The sequence below is a fragment of the Triticum aestivum genome, chromosome 2B (genome assembly GCF_018294505.1).
Source record: "Triticum aestivum cultivar Chinese Spring chromosome 2B, IWGSC CS RefSeq v2.1, whole genome shotgun sequence".
Lineage (NCBI taxonomy): Eukaryota > Viridiplantae > Streptophyta > Magnoliopsida > Poales > Poaceae > Triticum > Triticum aestivum.
This window is the reverse complement of record NC_057798.1, coordinates 122001526-122022215: the sequence shown is the minus strand read 5'-3', so window position 1 is coordinate 122022215 and position 20690 is coordinate 122001526. Positions and strand designations below refer to the sequence as shown.

At 45.5% G+C, this 20690-nt stretch overlaps 4 protein-coding genes across 4 annotated transcripts; 3 read left to right on the top strand and 1 right to left on the bottom strand.

Annotated features, from left to right (window-relative positions):
• Positions 1-264: 264 nt before the first annotated feature.
• LOC123043838 (nucleolar protein 56) lies at positions 265-3427 on the top strand. Its single transcript, XM_044466429.1, has 8 exons — positions 265-557; positions 668-882; positions 1279-1436; positions 1761-1948; positions 2035-2287; positions 2413-2561; positions 2646-2792; positions 2885-3427. Exons 1-8 carry the CDS (start codon positions 353-355, stop codon positions 3190-3192), a joined length of 1623 nt encoding a protein of 540 aa, XP_044322364.1. The 5' UTR covers positions 265-352; the 3' UTR covers positions 3193-3427.
• A 3337-nt stretch (positions 3428-6764) lies between these two features.
• Positions 6765-11688, top strand: LOC123043837 (nucleolar protein 56). The gene is made up of 8 exons (XM_044466428.1): positions 6765-7084; positions 7188-7402; positions 7844-7956; positions 10098-10285; positions 10368-10620; positions 10792-10940; positions 11031-11177; positions 11281-11688. The coding sequence occupies exons 1-8, from the start codon at positions 6880-6882 to the stop codon at positions 11400-11402; spliced, it is 1392 nt and encodes a 463-aa protein (XP_044322363.1). The 5' UTR covers positions 6765-6879; the 3' UTR covers positions 11403-11688.
• A 2965-nt stretch (positions 11689-14653) lies between these two features.
• Positions 14654-16758, bottom strand: LOC123043836 (pentatricopeptide repeat-containing protein At1g01970). Its single transcript, XM_044466427.1, has 2 exons — positions 16273-16758; positions 14654-15815 (listed from the first exon to the last, which is right to left on the bottom strand). Exons 1-2 carry the CDS (start codon positions 16690-16692, stop codon positions 14814-14816), a joined length of 1422 nt encoding a protein of 473 aa, XP_044322362.1. The 5' UTR covers positions 16693-16758; the 3' UTR covers positions 14654-14813.
• A 177-nt stretch (positions 16759-16935) lies between these two features.
• On the top strand, positions 16936-18826 carry LOC543180 (elongation factor 1-beta-like). The gene is made up of 6 exons (NM_001405703.1): positions 16936-17111; positions 17338-17454; positions 17569-17638; positions 17844-17949; positions 18073-18186; positions 18282-18826. The coding sequence occupies exons 1-6, from the start codon at positions 17026-17028 to the stop codon at positions 18443-18445; spliced, it is 657 nt and encodes a 218-aa protein (NP_001392632.1). The 5' UTR covers positions 16936-17025; the 3' UTR covers positions 18446-18826.
• Positions 18827-20690: the final 1864 nt, after the last annotated feature.

Genomic DNA, 20690 nt, shown 5'->3' with positions numbered 1-20690 from the left:
ATTTTTTGAAACATGCACACCAAAAAAATATAAAAGGTCAAAATGCAAACAAATCTTATATTTTGGGATAATTACAACCCTGCAAAAAGAAAATCACGAGTTTTTACATCTTTCACGCATGGCACAAATCATCGCCATTGTGTTTGGTTCAGCCCTTTTTTAAATTAGATTAAAAAAAGATGGTTTCGATATGGACCATTGATCCAATCGAACGGCCCAGGCATCAACGAGAACCCACCATAAATATGCCCCCCGGGAAACGCATTCCCCTTCCCCTCTCCCTAAAACCCTAACCTCTCCCCCGCCTCCGCCCCCAAACCCCTCAGCCGCCGCCGGCGAAGCGCGCGGCGAGATGGCGCTCTACCTGCTCTTCGAGTCCGCCTCCGGGTACGCGCTCTTCCACGCGCACGGCATCGACGAGATTGGGCAGAGCGTCGACGCCGTCCGCTCCACCGTGCTGGACCTCAAGCGGTTCAGCAAGGCCGTCAAGCTCGCCGGGTTCACCCCCTTCCTCTCCGCCGTCGACGCCCTCAACCAGTGCAACGCCATCTCCGAAGGTATCGTGTCCCCCCGCCTCCTCTCCTGGTGGAGTCCTCGTGCCAAGTCCCCTGCTTTTAGTCTCCCGTGACGGCCCAATGATGTGTGGGTGCTGATTTTGTTGGTTCAGGGATCATGACTGACGAGCTTAGGAACTTCCTGGAGCTCAACCTGCCCAAGGTGAAGGAGGGGAAGAAGGCCAAGTTCACCGTCGGCGTCATGGAGCCCAAGGTCGGGTCCCACATCACCGAGGCCACCGGAATCCCTTGCCAGTCCAACGACTATGTCCAGGAACTGCTTCGTGCAGTGCGGCTGCATTTCGATCAATTCATTGAGCAACTCAAGGTGATGGATTTACTAATGCGCCTATTTCTGTTGTATGTTTGATGGGGAGTTCAGACTGTACTAGGGTCAATGGTATCTTGCGCTGTTGCTGTGGTATGTTTTCACAGTTAGCACCTGTTAACTGGTTGTTTATCAGAGGTTAAACAACCTCTATGCAGATTAATTGTCCTGGTTAAACGACAGTCATGGAAATTAAAAATCTGATCTTGCATGACTTTGCTCACTACAGAGCGGATGGCATCTATGCAGATTTTTATATAGCTGATGGTATACTAAAGTTGTAGCAGGGCTGCTCATTAGCCTGCAACTATTTTGTGTGCACCATAGATGTATCGACGGTGTTAATTTCATTCTTGCTTGTTTGTTTATTTATTCCTTTTGTTTTTTCGGTTGCAGCCATCTGACCTGGAGAAGGCCCAGCTAGGTCTGGGACATAGCTATAGCAGGGCCAAGGTGAAGTTCAATGTGAATCGTGTGGATAATATGGTGATTCAAGCTATCTTTCTGTTGGATACACTTGATAAGGATGTCAATTCCTTCTCTATGAGAGTGAGGTTGGTTCCTCACCCTTTCTGTTATTTAACTTGTTCTATGCTTCAGTTTAGATGTTGTGTCAGCACTTGTAATCACCTTGATTTCGTTTCAATGTGTATCTAGTATAAGTATCTGTAATATTCAAGGCATTGGTGTTTGAATCCACGTTTGTTCATTACGCTTTCGGTTCATGTATATTTGTGCTAATGTGATTACAAATAGAAGGGAGTGGTATGGCTATGTGAGATGCCCTTCTCTCCCCTTCCACACACCTATATATTACTCCATCATGGATGATGGTGGCAGTTGTGCAGATATTAAACGGCTGTTAATCTATAATGCAGGGAGTGGTATGGATGGCATTTTCCTGAGCTGGTCAAGATTGTGAATGACAATTACCTCTATGCTAAGCTTGCCAAGTTTGTGGTAAACAAATCTGACTTGTCGGAGAAGGACATTCCAGCTTTAGCGGATCTAATTGGAGATGAAGACAAGGCAAAAGAAATTGTTGAGGCAGCAAAGGCATCTATGGGTAACAAATATGTCCACAGTTACTTTTGCTTCTCTGTAGTTTGGGTGGTGACATTGTGGCTTACTCAATCTCCTTTGTATTGTTAGGCCAGGATCTTTCACCTGTTGATTTGATCAATGTCCAACAGTTTGCTCAGAGGGTCATGAATCTATCTGAGTACCGTAAAAATCTCTATGAGTATCTGGTGACAAAGATGAATGATATTGCACCAAACCTGACGTCATTGATTGGTGAAATGGTTGGAGCCCGGCTAATCTCTCATGCTGGCAGTCTTTCAAATCTTGCAAAATGCCCTGCATCTACTCTGCAGATACTGGGTGCTGAAAAGGCGCTCTTTAGGTAGTTGATACTTGTACTGCTTATGTATTCGAGCATCTTATTCACTGTTCTTTTAAGTATTCAAAAATAGTCCTTTAAGCCTCTGAAACCTTGTGATTCATTTCCTATTCCTAATTGTACCGCAGAGCTCTCAAAACACGTGGAAACACACCAAAGTATGGCCTCATATTCCACTCATCTTTTATTGGTCGTGCATCAACCAAGAACAAGGGAAGGATGGCCCGATACCTTGCAAACAAATGTTCCATTGCTTCACGTATTGACTGCTATTCAGGTTAGTTGAAGAGCTTTGTTTGCTAAAGCTACACATTCTGATCCCCTTATCTGATTGGTTTTCTCACTGGGTTATGAATTCCAGATATGAGTAGCTCCATTTTCGGCGAGAAGCTGCGTGAACAAGTTGAGGAGAGGCTAGACTTCTATGATAAGGGTGTTGCACCCCGCAAGAACCTTGATGTGATGAAAGCTGCTATTGATGGCTTGACAAACACAGAGGATAATGACGGTAAGGATAGATCTGTTATTTCGTTCATCTCCTGATTGCTTACTTTATTTTATCAATCCAGCATAATTGTCTACCCAAAAATTCATTCACAGGCAAAGAGAATGGTGACGCATCTGTGAAGAAAAGCAAGAAGAAGAAGTCCAAAGCTGAGGCTAACGGTGACGCGATGGACGTTGAGAATGCCACGGCAGAAGCTGAAACTGGAACCGAGAAGAAAAAGAAAAAGAAGCACAAGCTTGAGGAGCCGAAGGACGAGGAGATGCAAGCCAATGGCGATGATGAGACCCCTAAGAAGAAGAAAAAGAAGAACCGTGAAGCCGAGTCTGTTGATCCTAAGACAGGCACAGAGGGGAAATCCAAGAAAAAGAAGAAGAAATCCAAGACTGACGACGACGAGTAGTAGATTAGTACCTTAGTACCTAGCAGCGAATGTTGAAGCCGATTGAGGATGAAATTTTTTGTACCGACTGTTTAAGTGTGTACTCTTTGAGCCTCTTTGAGCCCTTGATGAGGTCTGTAATGTAGCGTGGCATGGACTGAAGCGGCGAATCTGTATTACATTTGATGTTGCAGTATGGCGTTTATTGGGAATGGCTTAAGCTTTCCTAGTTATAAATGGGATGGCATTGCTGGCACCGGCAGTAGCTGAATGATCAATGATCACATTAGTAGCGGGACCAATGAATTTGAAACCACTGCTTATATACATGTTATTGGCTATAATTTCCAAGAAGATTCTGTATGAGTATTAGTAAGAGGAAGGATAGATGCGAAAGAAAAAGAAGCAAAAAATTCTCATCTTTCCCTATATGGTGGGAGAGTTGGCCTGCCCTCAATATGCCCTCCAATGACCAGGGAGGTTTGAGATTATTGGGGATCTGCTAAAGCGTCCATCCGCAATAACAACGGAGGGCTGGACTACTAGAATAGAAACATGTCTTGAGTAAAGGTTGCCCCATTGATTTTGAATCTCCTCTTTGCTGATGATTCTTTGATTCTTATGCGAGTCAATACCATGAATGCGGAGGCTTTCAAATGACGCTTATTGTGCCGCCACCTTATGGTGAGTATTGAAAAATCTATCATCTTTTTTAGCCCGACAAAAGAGTGGAAGACAACGTAAATTTGTTTGATTCTCAATATTATGACTGAAGTTCTCAGTTACAAATACTAAGGGTTGCCTGCCAACATGGGTATGGACAAAAGCGAGTGTTTCCAGTTCCTGGTTGACTGTATTATTAAAAAAATAATGGATGGAAAGAAAAAATGTTATCCGTTGAAGGGAAGGAAATTTTGCGCAAATCTATTGTACAATCTATCCTCACCTATGTCATGTCCGTCTTCAAAATTCGTAACTTTTTTTTGCAAAGGAATCCTTGATGCAATGTCACAATTTTGATAGGAAGACGAGGACAATCGGAAGACAATGCATTGGATGGCTTGGTGAAAGATGTATGTTCCAAAAAATCAAGGAGGCATGGAATTCCGGGATATTCATTATTTAAATCTAACATTACTAGCTAAACAAGCATGGTGTCTCCTTAATAATCCAGATTCTCTATATGCCTTTTCTCTTGAGAGCTAAATATTTTCCTGTTGGCGATTTGATGAATGCAAGCTTAAAAAGGGGCTCTTTGTTACGTGGCAAGGCATTATGGCTGGAGTTAACTCATTGAAAAATGGTTATATCTGGCGACTTGGAAATGAACGGAATATCGATATTTGAAAAGATGCATGGATCCCGAATTGTGCAAATAGGAAAATTATTACTTCTAGAGGAGGGCACCTTATGTCCAATGTTTCAGATCTTATTGATCCAGTCACAAATTTTTGGGATGAAGATTTGGTGAAGCAAACAATGTTGCCAATTGATGCTCAAAGAGTTCTAGATATTCCTCTCTATGCATAATATGTCGGATTTCATTGCTTGGAGCTATATAAAAAATGGTTTGTTCATTGTTCGATATGCTTACTTGGCGGAATGGGATCATCAACATGGGAGAAACTTACAATATATAAATGGTATGGGTAGAACCAATGTTAACCCTATCTGGTGTAAGATTTGAAAACTTTCATGTCCAAAAAGGTCAAGATTTTTATTTGGCATACATTGCATGGAACTCTCCCGTGTCGTGTTATGCTTGCAAATAGACACATGAAAGTTTCGCCAATCTGCCCATCATGTTTGAACGGGCCAGAAGATACAAAACACGTTCCGTTTCTTTGTTAGAAAGCAAAGGAGGCTTGGGATAAGTTGGGGATGAATGAGGTGATTAAAAAAGATTGTGCTATTGATCGTGCGGGTGAGGCGGTACTTGACTTCTTATTCCTTATGCCAGACTAGGACTTATCTAATTTGGGATTCCAGAATGTACATGAAATGATTGCTATAACCGCGTGGTATCTATGGTGGGACAGTGTAAGCTGGTCCATGAGGGAAAGTTCAAAGATGCATGCCACACATCCATGGGGGTCGAGGCTATAACGGATAATTTTGTGAACGCTAACTCCCCTAATGGAACCAGTAAACGAGGGGGGTGGATTAAACCTTCTATGTGTTTTGTTAAGCTGAATGTTCATGCATATTTTGATCATGACCAGCATAGGGGCACAACAGGAGTTGTCTTTAGAGATGATAAAGGAAATTTCATCATCGGCGAAAATTGAAAGATTGATTGTTGTGTGGATGTTTTCACAACAGAAGCTTTGGCTCTAAGGTTTGGCTTATCTCCGGCATAAAAGGCGGGATGCAATCGCCTGGTAATAAACTCTGGAAATCATCGACACAATGAAGAACGTAGGATAATTTGCTGGAGCGCTGACGGCAGTTTTTGATGAATATTATCTTTTGGCTTGTGATTTCCTCTCACTAGTTTTGAACGCTGTAATAGGGAAGCGAACAGGGTTGCGCATGAACAAACTAGGTTAGCGAGAGTTTCCGCGACAAATGAGTGGTTTGAGGAGCCTATGGGCGATATTGTACCTTTTCCTATAGACGATGTAACCTTTATTTCCAATTAATAAAGTTGTTATTTTTCAAACAAATGTGTTAACGGGAAGCCCCAATAAATGCTCAGGAGTTCTTTTGTGAGTTGTTTGAGATGATCTCAACATTGTCAGAACTGCCGCTGTTCACTCATGTCCTGGACTCACCTCCAACGCTCGCTGGTTTGCTCGATGAGTCAACAATGATGCATGGATCCATCCGGCCATCTGCCCAGGGTGACCCTGCCGCCCTTGCAGATGTCAATCTACTGCCCCCTCGGCCATCCTTCTAGGTCCAAGGGCCTTTCTTCTTCTCTGACGTTGACACACCTCCTTCTAGAACCCTAAGGGCCCCGTCCCATTGCTATCACAACTGTTGGTCCACTACTTCCTTGGCCATCCTTCTAAGTCTAGGGGTCTTTCTTCTCCTCTGACGTCTGCATGCCTCCCCCCAGAACCCTAAGGGCCCTGGCCCTACTGCCATCGCAATTGTTAGTCCACTTTCTCCTCGCCCGTCCTTCTAGGTCTAGGGTCGATTTTGTTCTTCTCCAGCATCAACACACCTCTACCCAGACCTCTAAGGTTCTTCCTCAGTGCCGCTTCTATCTTGGTTCATTCTTACCTTCTTGTGTGCCTCCAACTCTGGCTCGGGGGACGTCGCCGACATCGTTTCTCATGGCGAACTGAACCTGTAGGAAGAGAGGTATGTGCCAGTCGCCATACAAAATCTCATACTTTAGACGTTTCTTTCACCATCCAATTCGTTCGATTAAACCAAAAGCCAAGATGTCTCTTCCGAATAGAACGCCACACTTGCGATGGTGCCGATCCCAACGTGGCCTCCAAGAGATGACAATCAGGATAGCACACGAGCGCTCAGAGAATCGGATTCGTGCATAGACCCAATCGGACGGCCGAGGCCTGCCACCGTAGCGCCAACGCAAACCCCACCATCATAATTAAGGCCCCGGTGTCCAACTCAAGAAAAAAAGAAGTAAGGCCCCGGCGAAGCCCACACCCCTCGCCTAAACCCTAGCCTCTTCCCCGCCCCCGCCGGGCCTCCCAAACCCCTCGGCCGTCGCCGGCGAAGCGCGCGGGCGAGATGACGCTCTACCTGCTCTTCGAGTCGGCGTCGGGGTACGCGCTCTTCCACGCTTCCGGCATCCGCAAGATCGGGCAGACCGTGGACGCCGTCCGCCCCACCCTGCTGGACCTCAAGCGGTTCAGCAGGGCCGTCAAGCTCGCCAGGTTCACCCCCTTCCTCTCCGCCGTCGACGCCATCAACCAGTGCAACGCCGTCTCCGAAGGTATCGTGTCCTCCCCCGGTGGAATCATCGTGCCAAGCCTCCCTGCTTTATTATGGCTCCCGTGACGAGCGAATTGCGTGTGGGTGCTCTTTTGGTGGCTCAGGGATCACGACCGACGAGTTGGTAAACTTCCTGGTGCTCAACCTGCCAAAGGTGAAGGAGTGGAAGAAGGGCAAGTTCACCGTCGGCGTCGCCCAGCCCAAGGTCGGGTCCCGCATCACCGAGGCCACCGGAATCCCTTGCCAGTCCGATGACTTTATCCAGGAACTGCTTGGTGCGGTGCGTCTGCACTTCGGTCAGCTGTTTGACCAACTCAAGGTGATGGATTTTGCATTTGCATTTGCGTCTAGTTTCGATGTTTTACATTGTTTCATACAAGTTTGAACCGTGGAACATGCCTTGTGAAGCTGTAAGGTGCAGTAGGACAAAACACAGTGTGGTCTGAGTTGTGGGTTGTGGCTGGTGTATTTGATTTTAGAGGATTCTACAGCAGTGGAATTTTTTTAATGTTCTGGTGGTATGAACTATGATTTTGCATGAAGTGGGTGCAGAGAGTTGGACAATTACTACCTTATTATGGTTGACACATCACGTTCACTAGTTAAGTTTACCTAGATCATACAGTGAATTGCCTGGAAGTTCACAAATTGATTTCTGACATGTTAATCGTTCTTCAGGGGTTTTATTCCATCTGTAGGCTAATAATAGTGTTTTCTGGTTCTTGTTTGTAAACTCTGTTCTGTTGGTTTTTTATTGCAGCCATATGACCTGGAGAACTATAGCATGGCAAGTGCGGATAACATGGTGACTCAAACTCTATTTCTGTTGGATACACTTGATAAGGGCATCAATTTCTTCACCATGAGAGTGAGGTTGGTTCCTAATCTTATTCTTAATTTGCTTAATTTAACTATCTGGTTCTTTGTTTTGGCTGTTGTGATGAGACTTGGATTAACTCAAAATAGATAAGTTGATGGCGACATAGAAGTCCTGAGAAAATTCTAGATATAGGTACTAGAGTCGACATTTGTTCATTATGTTTCCAGTTTAGCTGACAGTATATTGGTTGTGCCACCCTTTTCTGATTACATGAGTTAAAAAAAAGCTGAAATCTGATTAATTTCATCTGTATGACCGGATTTTTTATACATCAGTGGCATCAATCATATTGTCTACATGCTACTACTCCTTTCCCGTTTATAGGTCCTGTGTGTATCTCTAGGTTGTCAATTTTACCAATGCAATATGAATTATATATAGAGTAAATTGCTCAAAGCCACCACATTTGTGGCACGGATACTGCAAAACCACCACTATTGTCGAAAATCACAAAAAACCACCGGCTCTGCGGCAAGTGAGTAACAAATCGCACTAATTCAAAACTGAGCCGCGTCTAACAGCAAAACTGACGGGTTGGCCCCACATGTCAGGCTGACTTGGCATGCCTGTGTGGATAATATGATGAGGTGGCAAAGGGCCCACATGTCAGCCCCATACCTCCTTCTTCCTCCTCACATCTCTTTTCCCCTCTCTCTCTCTCTTCCTATCTGCCGGTGGCTTGAGCTCGGTGCTGCTGCAGGATGGCGGAGCTCGGGGGTGCTCCTCGACGATTAGCGGCGGCGGACGCGGCCGTACCCAATGATGACATCATGGGGAACAGCCGGATCCAGAGAGTAGGAAGGTGGGGGAGGTCGAGGGCGAGGCAGGATCCCGCCGCCGGAGTCGCCCACAACATGGCCGTACGCGGACGGACCTATCTATCTTGGCCAGCAGAAGGTCAACGCCGCCGTTCTGCAGTACGTCTCCCGTCGAATCGCACCGACGCCTCCCATCGAGTCGGCCCTGGCTAGCAGCAGGTCAACGCAGCTGCTCCCGATTCAGTTGATCCGTTGGCTTCAGCGTTCGTTCGCTGCCTGCAACGCTCGATCCACCACCACATAAAGCTGCAGGGAGGTGGTGAACGGCGCTGCAGGAGGAGGCCAACCCGGCGTTGACTGACGGATCTCGGTGGGCGGCCATGGCGCGGCCATGGCGTGGCGTCCGTCGCCCGTGGCCGCGTGCGCGAGTGGGGGCGTCGAGGCCAAGAGGGGAGGGAGGAAGGGGCTTCCCGGCGAAGGGGCTTCTCAGCGGAAGGGGCTTCCCGGCGACGGCGGGGCTTCTCGAGGGGCTCTGCCTGCCGGCGACAATGGTGGAGTGAGCAGCTTTGCAGAGAGGGAGAGATAGAAGGAATAAGAAAAATAAAAAAAGGTTAAAGGATATGTGAGGCTGACAGGTGGGGTCACCTTCCACCTCATCATAATATCCACACAGGCGTGCCAAGTCAGCCTGACATGTGGGGCCAACCCGTCAGTTTTGCTGTTAGACGCGGCTCAGTTTTGAATTAGTGCGATTTGTTACCCACTTGCCGCGGAGCCGGTGGTTTTTTGTGATTTTTGGCAATAGTGGTGGTTTTGCAGTATCCGTGCCACAAATGTGGTGGCTTTGAGCAATTTACTCTTATATATACAACACTTGGAAGTTTCTACTGGTATAATTTTATAATATATAACTAGTATTGTGATGGTCAAATTGTCGATCTAAGGTGTACGCGTGGGCTTAATAAACCGGAAAAGAGGTAGTATAATTACAAACCCTAAGCCCAAGTCTCTAGTTATACTATGTGCATTCAGTTGCATATTGTGTCGAAATCTTGATAAATTTCCTCAATTCACGTGATCAAATACTTTTATGTTAATTGCATGTCCAGTCAGGTCACTGTCCGGCTTACAGTGACATAAGCTCTTACAATATATCCTATGGTAATGAAAGATCAATTTTAACTAATCAACTGTGCTTATCCTACACCATGTATGCTTTCTTTTCTTTGCGGGGAACACTAAAGGCTTTAGGTGGGTGTAATGACATTTTTTTTTTCTTTTTACACTTGTTGACGCTGTAACTAGTTTTGAACATTTGTCACTGTTGTTGTGTTAGTTGCATGGTTGTATTAAATTGTTGCTTAACAATGATGCAGGGAGTGGTATGGATGGCATTTTCCTGAGCTGGTCAAAGTCGTGAATGACAACTACCTTTATGCTAAGCTTGCCAAATTTGTAGCAAACAAATCTGATTTGTCAGAGAAAGACATTCCAGCTTTAGCAGATCTGATTGGAGATGAGGACAAGGCAAAAGAAATTGTTGAAGCAGCAAAGGCATCTATGGGTAACAACAATGTTCACAATTGGTATGCTTCTCAGTTGTTACCACGGTTGCTTAGTTTATGTAATCTTCTTTTTATTTTCAGGCCAGGACCTTTCACCAGTTGATTTGATCAATGTCCAACAGTTTGCTCAAAGGGTCATGAATCTATCTGAGTACCGTAAAAATATCTACGAGTATCTGGTGACAAAGATGAATGATATTGCACCAAATCTGACGTCATTGATTGGTGAAATGGTTGGAGCTCAGTTAATCTCTAATGCTGGCAGTCTTTCGAATCTTGCAAAATTACCTTCCTCCTCTCTCCAGATACTAGGTGCCGAGAAGGCAATGAGAAGGTAATTGTGACCGCATTGTCTGCTTATGTATTCCCACGTCCTATTTTTTCAAGCTGTGCTCTCTCATTTGTAATTGTCCTTATACTCAAACAATAACTGTTTTGTCAAGTATTCAGGCTTTGTCCTCTATGTTTCTGATATGTTGTGATTGATTTCCTAATTTTACTGCAGAGCTCTTAAAACAGGTGGAAACACACCGAAGTATGGCCACATATTCCACTCATCTTTCATTGGCCGTGCATCGACGAAGAACAAGGGAAGAATGGCTAGATACCTGGCAAGCAAATGCTCAATGGCTTCACGCATTGACTGTTATTCAGGTAAGTTGAAGGACTTTGTTTGCAAAGGTTAAACATCCTGACTGCCCTTTCTGTTTGTTTTCCTCACTGTCACTGGGTTATGAATTCCAGATATGAGTAGCTCCATTTTCGGTGAGAAGATGCGGGAACAAGTCGAGGAGAGATTAGACTGTTGTGAAAAGGATGTTGCAGCACGCAAGTACCTTGATGTAACGAAGGCTGCAATTGAGTGTATGACCAACACAGTCTCAGAGGAGGGTAAGGGCACTTCTCTTTATACATTGGTCTCTCAATCACTTAACTTCCAAGTCTTTCTGTACATGTGTAAATTTACACGTTGCCCTGAACAATTCTTTCACAGATAAAGAGGAGAACGGTGGGAAAAAAGAGTCTAATTCCGAGGCTGATGATGACGCTATGCATCTTGATAAGCCTGCTATGCACTCGACGTTGTGCACCCGATTGGCCATCGTCGAACTGTAGTCCTACATGCTACTAGTAGAATGCCACGCACGGGATTTTGATATTTTTTGCTGGAGTTGTATATAAACAATGCGTGTCAAATTTCACATGTATAGAAAGACAGCACGGGCACAGTCGGGTAATAATTGAAGTCCAACTAATTTTAGGAAGGATATCTTTAGCTTCATTCGCATGATACTTGAGGAAGTATTATTGAATGGGTTCGTGTAAGCCTCATCTAGATGAGACATTGTAATGCCACATCTGAGTGACATCACTATTAGATTGTAGTCTGGTGCTTCCTCAATTCTGCTTTTCACTTGTGTGTTGTTGCTGTGGTTGTTTTGACGTTGTTTTTTTTTACCCTGCAAGCCTTTTCTTTTGCCGCCTGTCACTGTAGTCCTCGTTCAGCCGTGAGTCGCCCTATCTCCGTATGTGCATTAGTGCATACACAAACAACCATGCTACCGAGGTGTGTGCATGCCTGCATGGATAAGCTAGTTAGCTCACGATTCAGCAAAATTTTCTCAACCTCCTATGTACTGATCTGATAAATGGATGAATGATTGTGATAGGAACAAACATACGTGATAAACAAGAACTATAGAAAAAGTGTTTGTAAATTTTAAAATTGTTCATGGATACAAAAAAAATGTTTGTGAGTACTAAAAATGCTAATAAATTTAGAAAATGTCCGCGCATGTAAAAAATTTCCATGAAATATTTAATTATGCATGAACTTAAAAATATTTGTGAATTTGAGAGAATTCAAAAAAAATCATGATTTTTTTTTCAAATCACAAATATGAAGGATGTCGCCGTTTTAAAAGGTTCACAATTTTAAGAAAATGTTCATGATTTTTTAAAATAAAACAAAAAAAATCATGACTGTCTTTAAATTATGGACATGTGACTAGTCAACAATCTAGTTGAATAGGGAGAAAGAAGGGATAAGGCCCAGTTGCATGTCGGATGTCGACTTACAATTGGGGAAAAAAGGAGCCCCTCCTCCTAGTTGCATGTAAGGATGAACTTGCAACTGGGACAAATAATGGGTTACATATGAAATGATGGACTCACAACTAGGACAACAAAAAAGATGGCCTACCGGGAACAGAAAATGGGTCGACCCACCTCGCCCGAGTTGCATGTCGAGGATGGACTTACAACTGGGGACAAAACAACTGCGTGTCGGGGGTGGGCTTGCAACTAGGACAAAAAAGGAGGTAGACCCATTTGCATGTTGAGAGTAGACTCACACCCGGGACGAAAAATGTGTCTTGCCTAGTTGCATGTCGGATCTGAACTTGCAACTGAGACAGAAGGGATCGGGCCTCAGTTGCATGTCGATGATGGACTTGAACCTGGGACAAAAAGTAGGTCAAAGTCCAGTTGCATCTTGGGGGTGAGCTTGCATCGGGGACAAAAGGTGTCGGGGTGGACTTGTAACTGGGACAAATAATAGGTCATCCCCAGTTGCGTATGACAGATGGAATCACAACTAGGAGAACAAAAGAGGCGAGCCTAGTTGCATCCTGGGTGGACTTGCAACTGAGACAAAAAAAAGAGTCGCCCTCCTCCCCCTCCCTCAGTTGCGTGGCGAGGGTGAACTTGCAACCGAGACGAAAAAGGGTCAGATCTAGTTGCATGTCAGAGGTAGCGCTTGCAGTTGCATGTCTAGTAGGAGACATGCAACTACCCACTTTTGCCTCCCAAGTTACGTCCGCTTTGAAAACATGCTGTTTTGAGGCATGGGTGATACTTGCATTCACGTGTTTGGTGATGGACATGCAACTTACAACAAAAAAAAAGAGTTCAAAATGTTCATAAATATTTAAATGAAAACGAGGAAAAAAATAGCAAAAAAGAAAAAGGGAAAGGGAAAAAAATCACAACCCACACAAAAAGGAAAAGGTTTTTAAATTTTCTTCAAAAAGACAATCATATGCATAATTATGTTTAGAATTGAAAAATAAGAAAAAACTGTTGAAAATATACCCTAGAGACAATAATATTTGTATTATTATATTTCCATATTCCACTCATCTTTTATTGGCCGTGCATCGACCAAGAACAAGGGAAGAATGGCTAGATACCTGGCAAACAAATGCTCAATTGCTTCACGCATTGACTGTTATTCAGGTTAGTTGAAGGATTTTGTCTGCAAAGGTTAAACATCCTGACTGCCTTTTTTGTTTGTTTTCCTCACTGGGTTATGAATTCCAGATATGAGTAGCTCCATTTTCAGTGAGAAACTGCGTGAACAAGTCGAGGAGAGATTAGACTTTTATGACAAGGGTGTTGCACCACGCAAGACCCTTGATGTAATGAAAGCTGCAATTGAGGGTATCACTTAATTTCAAGTCTTTCTGTACATGTGTAAATTTACACCTTGCCCTCTTTCGCAGACAAGGAGAAGAAGGAGAACGGTGACATGTCTGCCAAGAAAAGTAAGAAAAAGAAGTCCAAATCTGAGGCTGATGGTGACGCCATGGATCTTGATAAGTCTGCCAATACGGCCGCAGCAGAAGCTGAACCTGAGACAGAGAAGAAGGAAAATAAAAAGAAGCACAAGCTAGAGGAGCCCCAGGATTAAGAGATGGCAGCCAATGGCGACGGCGAACAAGATGAGACTCCAAAGAAAAAGAAAAAGCAGAACCGTGATGCTGCAGAGCCTGTTGAGCCTAAGACAGCCAGAAAGAAAGAAGAAGTCCAAAACCGAGGCCGATGATTAGACCAGAACCTCTTTGCTCTGCTTAATGAAATTAAACATCTACTAGTGTACTAATTTATGTACAACCATGGATCTAATCGGGTCTCGACTATTGAATCTTTCATCCTATGGTGGTGCTGACCACATTTTGAGGTCTATATATAATGCGGAGGAGCATGGATTGAGGAGGCTGTTCAAATATTGCCGTTTAGAGCATGTTTTGCGATTCATGTTTCGTATAGTAACAAGTAGTCCTGTCGCACTACAGTAGTTTGGTCTTGCATTTCTTGATTAGCACTTGAGATGTTTTGATTGGATGTGCGTTCTTCAGGGTCTTTTATTGCCTGGTTCTGTCAAATCTTGTTTCGAAGTTGTTTCTCTCTGCACTTGGACACATTTTGAGTTCTATAATCTAGAAGAGCATGAATTGAGGAGCCTGCTCAGCTAGTGAGTAGAGTAGCCCTGTTGCACTAGTCTGCTTTTCATTTTTTGAACAAGATGTATTAATGTTAACTTGACATTTTTTCCAGAGAAATGTTAGGTTGACATCACTGTTGCCTGGTTTTGTGGAATCTTATTTCTCCTCTGCACTAGAGTTTCAGTTACATACACTTACATAGATCCTGGCATCCTGCCTCTTGTGGTTTTGGATTCCCCATGATTGTGCATGTGATTTCTGAAAACATATTGTCATAAGATGAATGCTAATGGCACTGGAGTTACAAAATCACTTCAGTTGCTGAGGTAATGGACTTAGTGATTTTGCTCTTCCTGTTGGTTGCCCCTTTCGTCTGGACTGAAATGCTGGGTTGCTGGTGTACTGAAATGCTGGGTTGTTGGTGTACTGAAATGCTGTGTTTACCCTTTCTGCCTTTTCTCCATTCCTTCTCAACACCGTCTTTGCTCTTCCTACTCTTCGTCCCTTCCGTCAGGAGTGAAACACTCTGCTTGCTCTTGCTACTCTTACTCACTTCCTCCAGGACCTGCTCCACTTCATGAACCACCCCGAGCCTCCCGAACCATGCCGCGAGCAGCTGCGACGGCTCTTGGCCGATCACGACACCGTTCTCTTCGAGCTCCGTTAGAAACTCCAGTGCTCCTTCCAGCCTATTGGCCTTCTCGTACGCGCCGAGTATCAACGCGACACACCTGTCGCACAGTTCCAGTCCTGCACTCCTCATGTTTCGGGTCACACAGACGGCCTCGTCGATCCTATTGGAGAGGCAGTAGGCATTCACCAGGAGCGCACACAGCTTCGTGTCTGGCACTGTCCCTGCGAACTGTACCGCATCGAAGACTCGTTGCGCCCCTTCTGAATCGCTTTTGTACGAGTATGCTCTCAGGAGAGCCTTGTAGACCTCTTTCCCCGCGAAGACCTGCTGATCCTCCGTCTGTTTGATCAGATCTTCTGCTTGGTCTAACATGTCTGCTCTGATATAGGCCATGATCATTGAACCGTATGCCCGCTTATCGAGTGGTAGGCCGAGCAACACAATCTCTTCGAATGTTTCCTTTGCGCGGGTGAGATCCCCGGCCTTGCTGTACATGTCCACCAGTGCAGTCAGCATGACCTGATCACATGGGAGGCCTCTGGCTTTCATGGCCTGGAATGCTTCCTCGGCTTCCGGCAACAGATTTTGCTTGCCGTAGATTTGCATCAGTTTGGTGTAGTCACGCACATTCGCTTCGAAAGAATCCTCCAGAAGTGCATATTCTAGTACCTAGCCAACACACAGTCCATTCGTAAGGTCACATCGGCGACAAAATTAATGCTAATAGTCACCATTGATGCAAATTAGAAGTTCAGTCATTCCTAATTCAATGTTCAGTAAGGAGCTCAGATCAGAAGTTCAGAAAATTCTAAACTCAAAATTCCCTAAAGAAGATGTGAGTAAACTAAGAGCATGTTCATTCTCCAAGCAAATAAAATCTCACTCGGGCAATGGTGGTGCCAAAAAATAACAACGATGTCAACCTAGTACAGCAACATGCAGAGAGCATTTCAGTTTCTCAAGTATAGCTAATTCAATTGCCTCATAAACATGAGAATGGTTACTCCCTAGGTGATTCTAGTACTTCAGCAACCACCCCTAACCACAATCCAGCAAACGCACCATGTAATTTTAATCTGCTCCAAAGATTTAGCAACGAGATTGGGGGAAGAAAATGATCACTGACCTCAGCGAGAAGCGGGCTCTCCATAGCCTTGAGCTCCTTGAGGACCAGCAGCCAGTCCGCCCTCTTGGGCTTCATGGCCTTCACCCAGAACGCAAGGACCACGCCGAGATTCTCATCGCCGGGGGACAGCGACACGACGCGCGGCATCAGCGCCCTGCAGCGGTTGGGCAGCTTGGGGGACAGGCCGCGCATCGCCTGCTCCTGGGGCTCGGACAGGTCGGACCCGAGCTCATCCCACCTGAACCTCGGGGTCTCCTCCGCCTCCACCGCCGCCGCCTGCGCAGTCCCCGCCGCCCGAGGCCGCGCCTTCGCTCCAGGGCGGCCGGGCGCGCTCTCGCGTTGCGAAGACGCCCTCGTGGTGCAGGCCCTGGAGGTTTTCGCGACCAGCGAGTGGAATGCCGGGGCAGCGAGCGACACCATGGGAGCTCGCCGGAGAAGGCGAGGAGGGAGCTGAGCAAGGAGCAGAGGGCTCTATCCAGTGGCACGATCGAATCTGAACCGTCCAACGATGGGAGATCCGATCGAGCGGCCAGGATGCTCGTGTAGCTTTCCCAGGGAATATCCCCACCGTAGATGCCAGATCGAACGGGCGTGCGTGACGTGGGACCCACCGGCGCGGCGGCCAGATATAAATAGGCGGCCCTGGCTACCCCGCATTCCCCTCTCGGTCTCGCTAGGGTTTTGGGATTTTAGCCTCCAGCGCCGCCGCCGCCGCCCAGCGAATTCGACAAGCCCCCGAGCTCGCCGGATCCGATGGCCGTCACGTTCTCCGACCTCCACACCGCCGACGGGCTCAAGGCCCTCGAGGCGCACCTCGCCGGCAAGACCTACATCTCCGGGTGAGCACAGTTGCCTACCCTACTCACTCGCTGTACTCGATCAGATCTGCTAGTTCGTAGTGGTCTGCAGTTGGATTGCCTAGTTTTGAACTGTTCCGCTCTGCGATGGCGATGCCTAGAGCATGAGATCTCGTCTCCTTAGCTTCGAATTTCGCAAATCTGGCGAACTGATTTGGGGCGTGGCGTCTGTGTTTGCTTATCGGTAGTGTTTGTGATGCTTCTGCAGCGATGGGATCACCAAGGACGACGTCAAGGTGTTCGCGGCGGTGCCCGTGAAGCCCAGCGCCGAGTTCCTGAACGCTGCCCGCTGGTACGACGCCGTCGCCGCGGCCGTTTCTTCAAGGTACGAGCTTGCTGTTCTACCTTAATATGCTGTCACTAAGCTTGGCAGATTGATCTGCCGTATGGATGGGCGTAATTATATGCGTGGTTGCTTCATATGTTGCTGATTATGCAGGTTCCCTGGCCAGGCCTCTGGGGTGAGTGCATCCTCGGCTCCTGCTGCAGCTGCTCCTGCTGCTTCCAAGGTGAGGGTTTGAGCACTTGAGCTGTGGCTTTTATTTGCCCTTGAAGGCTTTATTGTTACGTTAATAACTTCTATAGTGGATGCTTCACATTATAATGAATTTTTGCAGAAGCACTATCCCAGTTACATTTATGTCAGTCGTCATGGATCTGTTTTGGATTCAAACATAATTATTGTTTTGCATTATGTGTTTGGCCTTCTTGCAGGATGAAGATGATGACGATGACATGGATCTGTTCGGCGATGAGACCGAGGAGGACAAGAAAGCAGCAGCTGAGCGTGAGGCTGCCAAGCCTGCAAAGAAGAAAGAAAGTAAGCTCTACTAGTGTTGTGTGCTTAATTACCTACTGACTACTAGGCAATTATCCTGCAGCGTTCATCTAGTCTGGCTTATATTGTCGTTGTCCAGTTTGTGCTAACACCATGCTCATTTAGGTGGCAAATCCTCCGTCCTCATGGACATCAAGCCATGGGACGATGAGACTGACATGAAGAAGTTGGAGGAGGCTGTCCGCAGTGTTCAAATGGAGGGTCTCACCTGGGGTGCATGTAAGGAACTCATTACTTTTCATAGTATTTATCTCTATTATAGCTCACTGATGCAACAGTTTGGCGAAGTTGACACCCTGCTTTCACTCTTGCAGCTAAGCTTATGCCTGTGGGTTATGGCATCAAGAAGCTCCAGATCATGCTGACGATCATCGACGACCTTGTGTCTGTCGACACCCTTATTGAGGAAGTGCTCTGTGAGGCGCCCATCAACGAGTATGTCCAGTCGTGTGACATCGTTGCCTTCAACAAGATCTAGAATCTTTGTTCGCCCACCTGTTGCTGCTGGATTCTTGGTACTGGGATTGGTTGATCTGGAAAACATTATGTCGTCCCATTTAGTTACCCCTCTTACAGAAATGCTACTGGTTTTGTTTTTGAGTGATGCCCTGGTCTTGAATGCCTGCTACCTTTAAATAGTTGAATTGCTGAGCGGTTTGTAATGGCGAAACATCTATCATGTGGAGTAAAATCAGTCTTTGATAACTGTGATAGGATGATCCAGATGTTCTTGTTTACAGTTGTTTCCATATCTGAGCTGTGACTCGGAACTCGATCTTACCACCAAGCAATAAGAAGCTCTCGTGCCTAGAGCTGTACGTTTGCTTAATCGTTTCAATTTATGGACTTAGGAGGATTGCGCAGCCTTAAGCCCTTACACACTTTAGAATCCCTAAAGGAACTGGGTGTTCAGGTGGATAAGATAACTGAAGTGTTGCTTTGAGAAGCAAGAAGGCAGGCGCTGGAAATCAGTGCACGTCCTTCACAATCATGGGTAAGCATGTCATTTTGACACATGTCTACCAATTAAACTTGCCACCTCGTGTCAACTGAAGTTGCCATGCTCAAAATCCGACAAAAAAACCACTTGCCACCTCGTGTCAACTGAAGTTGCCATAAAAAACGTTTGAGTTGCCATGTTTAAAATCTGACAAAAAAACCACGATTTGTTTCCGGTTCCTTCAATGGTCGGGCACTCTGCATCTACTTTTAGTTAGTGCCAGACACAATGGTCGGGGTACTCTGCATCTACTTTTAGTTAGTGCCAGAGACAAAAAATCACGATTTCTTTTTGGTTCCTTCAATGGCCAGGCACTCTGCATCTATTTCGTAAATGCGCAGGACGATGATTTATAACCAAACCATGAGAAATAGCATGATACTAACAAATCCCACTTCTACAGTGCGTCTGATCAGCTATGACAATTTTGCAGAAGACTCCATTTTGCTCTTTAGACCAGCCAATCCTCCCTCCCACCTAATCCAAAAGAGGAATATATTTAGGGTGATATGTATGAAAACTAGGGTAATTTTTTCATGTTTGTGAACATGTAGAAGTCTATTTTAAATATGCAGTGGCAAAAGAGAACATGATCTATGGTAACCAAAAGGAATAGAGTCCAAAATTACCTACCCGATAATTTTATTTTACAACATGAAATTTAGGAATGGAGCAAGTTCTTAATACTCCCTCTGACCCAAAATAAGTGTCGTAGTAGTTCAAATATAAACTAAAACCGCGACACTTATTTTGGATTGGAGGAAGTACAATATTGCTATATGTTTTCTCGCTTAGAAAAATCACCTCTCCTCACCGCAGTGGTGGACCTAGATTTCGACCTATGTGAAGGCAACATTATGAAGGGTTGAAGTTTTGGAGTATTTAGGCTGCACCAAAATTAATATAATGGATATATGCATATGCATGCACTATTAAAAAACATTTTGCAATCTTTTTGTGGGGGGCCATGGCCCCCCAGTGGATAAACACATCCTTCTACAGGCTCGGCCAATCGTTGCCTTCCGACAAAAGAATTCCATAGGATAATGAGGAGAACTACTCGCTATGCACCAACTGTGTTTCTGAATAATTTAAAGATTGCTCTCCATGAGTGTCGCGCAGTGACCAACAAGTGTTATGCATTCACAGCAGGCCTTGGTTGATGCAAGCATCACCTTGGCGTCGGTGTTCATGTCGTTGATGGCTTCCATCAAGACTATTTTGCTGTTTAACACACACGTTTCCATTCATCGGCACGACCAGCTGATCCAGGATCATGGCCAATGGTTCAAGGTACTGACTAAGCACACGCATTCTTCAATGCTTCACAAAGACGAACGATCTCCAAAACAAACCCTGTCTTTACTCCTTCGCATGGGTTCAACCATACACTCGTCCTCTTGTCCACAACATATGCTACTTCATTTGATAGTTTTGTGCTTGTGACGAGGAACATCAAGTTAGCCAACTTGCTTGTAGATCACACATCAAAAACCCCATTTTCTCTTCGTTGTATCCCTTAGAGGTTAGAGCACATCAGGCCCTAGATGCATGCACACGCATGCGCGCGCATGTGTGTGTGTGTGCCCCGGGGGGGGGGGGGGGCATGAGCCCCCTGCGTTTCCCACAACCCCCTTCTACATGCCTTTGTCATCATATGATATAATGATTTTCATGCAATTCTTGGGTTCTAGAAGGTTCCAGGGCTCACTGCCTAAGTGAT

Bases quoted from the DNA above. Each gene is read 5' to 3' on its own strand.
- LOC123043838 (XM_044466429.1), top strand. From the start codon at position 353: ATGGCGCTCTACCTGCTCTTCGAGTCCGCCTCCGGGTACGCGCTCTTC. The intron at 1,949-2,034 runs GTAACAAATATG...TTGTATTGTTAG, and splicing joins GGCAGCAAAGGCATCTATGG to GCCAGGATCTTTCACCTGTT. The intron at 2,562-2,645 runs GTTAGTTGAAGA...TATGAATTCCAG, and splicing joins ACGTATTGACTGCTATTCAG to ATATGAGTAGCTCCATTTTC.
- LOC123043837 (XM_044466428.1), top strand. From the start codon at position 6,880: ATGACGCTCTACCTGCTCTTCGAGTCGGCGTCGGGGTACGCGCTCTTC. The intron at 10,621-10,791 runs GTAATTGTGACC...ATTTTACTGCAG, and splicing joins GCCGAGAAGGCAATGAGAAG to AGCTCTTAAAACAGGTGGAA. The intron at 10,941-11,030 runs GTAAGTTGAAGG...TATGAATTCCAG, and splicing joins ACGCATTGACTGTTATTCAG to ATATGAGTAGCTCCATTTTC.
- LOC123043836 (XM_044466427.1), bottom strand. From the start codon at position 16,692: ATGGTGTCGCTCGCTGCCCCGGCATTCCACTCGCTGGTCGCGAAAACC. The intron at 15,816-16,272 runs GTCAGTGATCAT...TGTGTTGGCTAG, and splicing joins AGAGCCCGCTTCTCGCTGAG to GTACTAGAATATGCACTTCT.
- LOC543180 (NM_001405703.1), top strand. From the start codon at position 17,026: ATGGCCGTCACGTTCTCCGACCTCCACACCGCCGACGGGCTCAAGGCC. The intron at 17,112-17,337 runs GTGAGCACAGTT...ATGCTTCTGCAG, and splicing joins GGCAAGACCTACATCTCCGG to CGATGGGATCACCAAGGACG. The intron at 17,950-18,072 runs GTAAGCTCTACT...ATGCTCATTTAG, and splicing joins GCCTGCAAAGAAGAAAGAAA to GTGGCAAATCCTCCGTCCTC.